The sequence below is a fragment of the Helicoverpa zea genome, chromosome 6 (genome assembly GCF_022581195.2).
Source record: "Helicoverpa zea isolate HzStark_Cry1AcR chromosome 6, ilHelZeax1.1, whole genome shotgun sequence".
In the NCBI taxonomy this organism is placed as follows: domain Eukaryota; kingdom Metazoa; phylum Arthropoda; class Insecta; order Lepidoptera; family Noctuidae; genus Helicoverpa; species Helicoverpa zea.
The window spans coordinates 14,014,507-14,022,024 of record NC_061457.1 but is presented as its reverse complement, the minus strand read 5'-3'; the positions used below and the strand labels follow the sequence as shown (position 1 = coordinate 14,022,024).

General features: G+C 44.4%; 1 protein-coding gene across 1 annotated transcript; it reads left to right on the top strand.

The window, feature by feature from the left end:
* Window positions 1-6,491: 6,491 nt before the first annotated feature.
* Window positions 6,492-7,145, top strand: LOC124630947. Its single transcript, XM_047164991.1, has one exon. It carries the CDS (start codon window positions 6,492-6,494, stop codon window positions 7,143-7,145), a length of 654 nt encoding a protein of 217 aa, XP_047020947.1.
* The last annotated feature ends 373 nt before the right edge of the window (window positions 7,146-7,518 follow it).

The window sequence follows — 7,518 nt, the reverse complement described above, 5'->3', positions numbered from 1 at the left end:
TACAACAGGCTTGTAAGCACGCGATAACCCTTCAAACGCGACATCGAAGCGGTGTGACCCGATTTTTTGACACCCCCACCCTTCTCGACCTGTAAAAAACACAAAATTAATTATTTATCAAAATTCTGACTAGATTTTTTCATTGTAAAAATTTTATTAAATACTTACCACTCCGACCTGTCTTCCTGACTGCATTTTGCACGATTTTGGGTAGGTTTGGACGTCGAAATTAAATATTTTCTATTAAAAAACACTAAATTTTACAGTTTTTCGACCAAAATTTTCAAAATTTCTAGGAAAGCCTATTCTAGTTTCTGGACAGCTGGCTAGGGCTCGCCGAGACGCGTCTTTTGACGTATCGCACGTCCCTCTACGCCGCACCAAACGTCAAAAAATTCGCACTTTACCCGTTTCCATACAAACAGTAGACGGCCAAAATCCACCTAAGCCCCTATAAAAACACTAGTACTCCTGATAACTTTTTCAAAAGGAGACCGATTTTGATGCGGTTTTTTGCGTATAATAGCTACAACAGGCTTGTAAGCACGCGATAACCCTTCAAACGCGACATCGAAGCGGTGTGACCCGATTTTTTGACACCCCCACCCTTCTCGACCTGTAAAAAACACAAAATTAATTATTTATCAAAATTCTGACTAGATTTTTTCATTGTAAAAATTTTATTAAATACTTACCACTCCGACCTGTCTTCCTGACTGCATTTTGCACGATTTTGGGTAGGTTTGGACGTCGAAATTAAATATTTTCTATTAAAAAACACTAAATTTTACAGTTTTTCGACCAAAATTTTCAAAATTTCTAGGAAAGCCTATTCTAGTTTCTGGACAGCTGGCTAGGGCTCGCCGAGACGCGTCTTTTGACGTATCGCACGTCCCTCTACGCCGCACCAAACGTCAAAAAATTCGCACTTTACCCGTTTCCATACAAACAGTAGACGGCCAAAATCCACCTAAGCCCCTATAAAAACACTAGTACTCCTGATAACTTTTTCAAAAGGAGACCGATTTTGATGCGGTTTTTTGCGTATAATAGCTACAACAGGCTTGTAAGCACGCGATAACCCTTCAAACGCGACATCGAAGCGGTGTGACCCGATTTTTTGACACCCCCACCCTTCTCGACCTGTAAAAAACACAAAATTAATTATTTATCAAAATTCTGACTAGATTTTTTCATTGTAAAAATTTTATTAAATACTTACCACTCCGACCTGTCTTCCTGACTGCATTTTGCACGATTTTGGGTAGGTTTGGACGTCGAAATTAAATATTTTCTATTAAAAAACACTAAATTTTACAGTTTTTCGACCAAAATTTTCAAAATTTCTAGGAAAGCCTATTCTAGTTTCTGGACAGCTGGCTAGGGCTCGCCGAGACGCGTCTTTTGACGTATCGCACGTCCCTCTACGCCGCACCAAACGTCAAAAAATTCGCACTTTACCCGTTTCCATACAAACAGTAGACGGCCAAAATCCACCTAAGCCCCTATAAAAACACTAGTACTCCTGATAACTTTTTCAAAAGGAGACCGATTTTGATGCGGTTTTTTGCGTATAATAGCTACAACAGGCTTGTAAGCACGCGATAACCCTTCAAACGCGACATCGAAGCGGTGTGACCCGATTTTTTGACACCCCCACCCTTCTCGACCTGTAAAAAACACAAAATTAATTATTTATCAAAATTCTGACTAGATTTTTTCATTGTAAAAATTTTATTAAATACTTACCACTCCGACCTGTCTTCCTGACTGCATTTTGCACGATTTTGGGTAGGTTTGGACGTCGAAATTAAATATTTTCTATTAAAAAACACTAAATTTTACAGTTTTTCGACCAAAATTTTCAAAATTTCTAGGAAAGCCTATTCTAGTTTCTGGACAGCTGGCTAGGGCTCGCCGAGACGCGTCTTTTGACGTATCGCACGTCCCTCTACGCCGCACCAAACGTCAAAAAATTCGCACTTTACCCGTTTCCATACAAACAGTAGACGGCCAAAATCCACCTAAGCCCCTATAAAAACACTAGTACTCCTGATAACTTTTTCAAAAGGAGACCGATTTTGATGCGGTTTTTTGCGTATAATAGCTACAACAGGCTTGTAAGCACGCGATAACCCTTCAAACGCGACATCGAAGCGGTGTGACCCGATTTTTTGACACCCCCACCCTTCTCGACCTGTAAAAAACACAAAATTAATTATTTATCAAAATTCTGACTAGATTTTTTCATTGTAAAAATTTTATTAAATACTTACCACTCCGACCTGTCTTCCTGACTGCATTTTGCACGATTTTGGGTAGGTTTGGACGTCGAAATTAAATATTTTCTATTAAAAAACACTAAATTTTACAGTTTTTCGACCAAAATTTTCAAAATTTCTAGGAAAGCCTATTCTAGTTTCTGGACAGCTGGCTAGGGCTCGCCGAGACGCGTCTTTTGACGTATCGCACGTCCCTCTACGCCGCACCAAACGTCAAAAAATTCGCACTTTACCCGTTTCCATACAAACAGTAGACGGCCAAAATCCACCTAAGGCCCTATAAAAACACTAGTACTCCTGATAACTTTTTCAAAAGGAGACCGATTTTGATGCGGTTTTTTGCGTATAATAGCTACAACAGGCTTGTAAGCACGCGATAACCCTTCAAACGCGACATCGAAGCGGTGTGACCCGATTTTTTGACACCCCCACCCTTCTCGACCTGTAAAAAACACAAAATTAATTATTTATCAAAATTCTGACTAGATTTTTTCATTGTAAAAATTTTATTAAATACTTACCACTCCGACCTGTCTTCCTGACTGCATTTTGCACGATTTTGGGTAGGTTTGGACGTCGAAATTAAATATTTTCTATTAAAAAACACTAAATTTTACAGTTTTTCGACCAAAATTTTCAAAATTTCTAGGAAAGCCTATTCTAGTTTCTGGACAGCTGGCTAGGGCTCGCCGAGACGCGTCTTTTGACGTATCGCACGTCCCTCTACGCCGCACCAAACGTCAAAAAATTCGCACTTTACCCGTTTCCATACAAACAGTAGACGGCCAAAATCCACCTAAGCCCCTATAAAAACACTAGTACTCCTGATAACTTTTTCAAAAGGAGACCGATTTTGATGCGGTTTTTTGCGTATAATAGCTACAACAGGCTTGTAAGCACGCGATAACCCTTCAAACGCGACATCGAAGCGGTGTGACCCGATTTTTTGACACCCCCACCCTTCTCGACCTGTAAAAAACACAAAATTAATTATTTATCAAAATTCTGACTAGATTTTTTCATTGTAAAAATTTTATTAAATACTTACCACTCCGACCTGTCTTCCTGACTGCATTTTGCACGATTTTGGGTAGGTTTGGACGTCGAAATTAAATATTTTCTATTAAAAAACACTAAATTTTACAGTTTTTCGACCAAAATTTTCAAAATTTCTAGGAAAGCCTATTCTAGTTTCTGGACAGCTGGCTAGGGCTCGCCGAGACGCGTCTTTTGACGTATCGCACGTCCCTCTACGCCGCACCAAACGTCAAAAAATTCGCACTTTACCCGTTTCCATACAAACAGTAGACGGCCAAAATCCACCTAAGCCCCTATAAAAACACTAGTACTCCTGATAACTTTTTCAAAAGGAGACCGATTTTGATGCGGTTTTTTGCGTATAATAGCTACAACAGGCTTGTAAGCACGCGATAACCCTTCAAACGCGACATCGAAGCGGTGTGACCCGATTTTTTGACACCCCCACCCTTCTCGACCTGTAAAAAACACAAAATTAATTAATTCTCAAAATTCTGACAAGATTTTTTCATTGTAAAAATTTTATTAAATACCTACCACTCCGACCTGTCTTCCTGACTGCATTTTGCACGTTTTAGGGTAGGTTTGGACGTCGAAATTAAATTATTTCTATTAAAAAACACTAAATTTTTCAGTTTTTCGGCCAAATTCTTCAAAATTTCTATTAAAGCTTATTCTAGTTTCTGGACAGCTGGGGGCTAGGGCTCGCCGTGACGCGTCTTTTGACGTATCGCACGTCCCTCTACGCCGCACGAAACGTCAAAAAATGCCCCACCCACCCGCCCTTTAGACGCATTAGTAGAAAATTTACTATAGGAAAGGGTGTGACTCTGGGACCAAATTGTTGAAAAATATTTTTTGACGGATTTGGCATCCCAGCGGTCTCCTGGTTCGAAAAATACCAATTTCGCTTCAACCCGGACGCTTTTACTTGAATTAAGCGGTTTGTAGCTTGGATTGAAGTGCTAATTCTTAAAAATAAAAGTTATCGCACAAATTTGACCGCACAGTTGACTGAGGAGCAATCCCTAGTCAATAGTTACTTATCTAGTCTCACGCAGTGCAACGTGTCATTTGACCGCTGCACTTAGCTTTGGTCAGTATGTAAATAACAAAATTTTTATTCATATAGACTTGGTTTATTGCCACAAACTTACGACTTTCACGTTAATTATTGCTAACGAGTATTGATTTATTAATTATTTTATTATATACTATTTACTTTTATATATTAATTGACATATCCCCCCTCTACAGGGATTTAGTTTATTCTATTTAGGTACCCTACCCCTGACAATGTTCGGCATGAGAACTCCAGTGGCGAAGAAGCCTAAGGCCAGAGTAGAGAGGTCGGAATCGGGGAGCTCAATTGTGGCGGAGGCAGGACCTGTCACAGTCCTGAAGAGCGGGAGGCTGAGATATTCAGCGAGGCCCGCCCTCAGAAAACACCTTCACCTCAGCCAAAGTCCCCGAAAAGATCTCCACCTAAACTCAGGCCCAAAACAATCCTCCCACAAGAGGCTCGGTCTGAGCAAACAACCAATTTGTCGTCGCCACCTTCTCAAGCAACGCAGCCAACTCGGTACATGAACAGGATGACCGAAGCCAAAGCCTGCCTCTCAAAAGTAAAAATGCAGGTGGTGAGCTCTCGTAACTTAAAAAAGGAAATAGCCTATGAGATCACCAAGGCAGCCGAGAGACTCTACCACCTCGTCAAGGAGGCAGGGGCAGATAGGGAAACCAGTGCCGAGTTGGTAAATACAGCGGAATCCATCCCGCCTCAGCAGACTCCACGCCAAGAATTTCCGACAGAGCTTGTGAATCAGCTCATGGATTCGCTCCAGAGCCACAACCGGGCCCTGGAGGACTGCAAGCAGCACACGCAGGCTCTGTCGGAACAACTTAAAGAGGCGCCGCGCTACGTGTCTGGCCAGGGACCGACGTTCGCAGAGATCGCCGCAACCTCAAAAATACAATTCCGGGAGCCACTACACTCGGTGATCGTGTCATCCACCAGCGATCAAGACACCGGTGAAGTGGTCATCGAGAAGCTGAGGACGGCGGTCGATGCAAAAAATGAGGGCACGAGGGTTGAACGACTGAGGAAGGCAAGGGACCGGAAGGTGGTTGTGGGCTTTGGATCCCGGGAGGAAATGACGAGGGCGACGGAGAGGATCAAGAGAGCGGGTAACCTGATGGTAGAAGAAGTCAAGAACAAGGACCCGCTCATTATCATTAAGGACGTCCTCTCCTGTCACTCGGACGAGGAGGTCATCCAGGCAATAAAATGTCAAAACCACCACCTGATTGGGGACGTGCCTGCGGAGGATGCTAGAATGAGCATTAAATACCGTCGTAGGACGAGAAATCCCCACACGTGCCACATCATTCTGCAGGTGTCCCCAGCATTATGGCAGAGGTTGACATCGGCGGGAAGACTACACATCGACCTACAGAGGGTACGTGTACTGGACCAGTCACCTCTGGTGCAGTGCACGCGCTGCCTGCGCTACGGTCATACTCGGAAGATGTGCACGGAAACAGCCGATGTCTGCATTCATTGCGGAGACCTCCACCTCCGAGCTGACTGCCCCTCCAGACAAGCAGCCGAACCTCCCAAATGCCGCAACTGCCTTCTGGCGAAAATGCCCAAAGTCGACCACAACGCCTTCGACAGCGAGTGCCCCGTCCGAGTGAAGTGGGATGCACTATCCCGTCTGTCAGTAGCCTACTGCTAAGGTTGAGCCTACCGCACCTGGAATCAGCCAGCGAGCAAATCGACCCCGACCTGACCCAGAGTACTCGGTCATCCAGACAAACCTCCAGAGGAAAAACCTAGCCACACAAGAACTGCTCATTGAGGCTGGCGACAGGAAAGTTGCCCTGGCGTTGCTCCAGGAGCCGTATGTGGGCGGGATCCGGAAGATGCGAGACTACCACGGAGTGAGAATCTTCCAGAGCGCCGACCAAGGAGAAGGAACTGTAAAGTCGGCAATAGCCGTCTTCAACCACGACCTAGACGTGCTGCAGTGTCCAGAACTTACCACCAACAACATCACGGTGGTAAGGATCCGTACTCGCGCCTGGGAGATTGCGGTGGTCTCATTCTACTTTGAACCGGACTAGCCCATAGAGCCATACTTGGAGCAACTAAGGCGGATCCGAGAGGAAATGGGTCACCTAAATATAATAGTCGGGGGCGATGCGAACGCAAAGAGCACCTGGTGGGGTAGCTCAATCATCGACAGCAGGGGGGAAGAAGTTGCTGGCAGCTTCGAGGACATGGGCTTGCAGGTACTCAACACCGGCAATACTCCGACCTTCGACACCATCAGAGGAGGAAAGCAGTTCACCAGCTTCGTTGACCTCACAGCCTGCTCGGAGGGACTCCTTGGTCTAATTGAGGACTGGAGAGTCGAGAGCGGCATCACGAGCTCGGACCACAACGGTATAGTTTTCAAAATTAAATTAGAAAAATCAAAAGGTATAAATATCAACAGGCAAACTAGAATATTCAACACCAAAAAAGCCAATTGGAGTCAATTTCGTGAGAAATTGGCCCAATTGGAAGAAGAACATCAAATCAATATTATAGAAATAAACAAAATCAATAACATAACATCTTTAGACCAGTTCATTCAAAATTATATTAATAACATCATTAAAACAAGTCGGGATACAATACCTAAAATTAAAAATAGTAGCGTAGTCAACTTACCGTGGTGGTCAACCGAGCTCGTCGAGATGAAGAAAGAGGTCAACACCAGGAAACACCGCATACGTTGCGCTGCACCGATCCGGAGACAAAAGGTCGTTGATGAGTGACAAAAGGTCGTTGATGAGAGACCTGCAAGCAAAAGAAAAATATGAGCTAGAAGCCAAAAGGGCACAGGTGCAGAGTTGGAAGGGGTTCTGCGAGAAACAGGATAGGGAGGGCGTATGGGAGGGGATTTATAGGGTCATCGGTCGCACCGCTAGGAGATGTGAGGATGTGCCCCTGGTCAAGGACGGATTGCCAATGAGCCCAGAAAACTCCGCGCGGCTCCTGGCGGAGACCTTCTACCCTGTGGACTCGGAAGAGGGTGAAACCGAGGACCACCGCCGTACTCGTGAAGCTGCCGATCGTGCAAACGTGTGGTCGCATGATGAACACCATGACCCACCGTTCACGCTACAGGAACTAAAAAAGGCGGTGGAT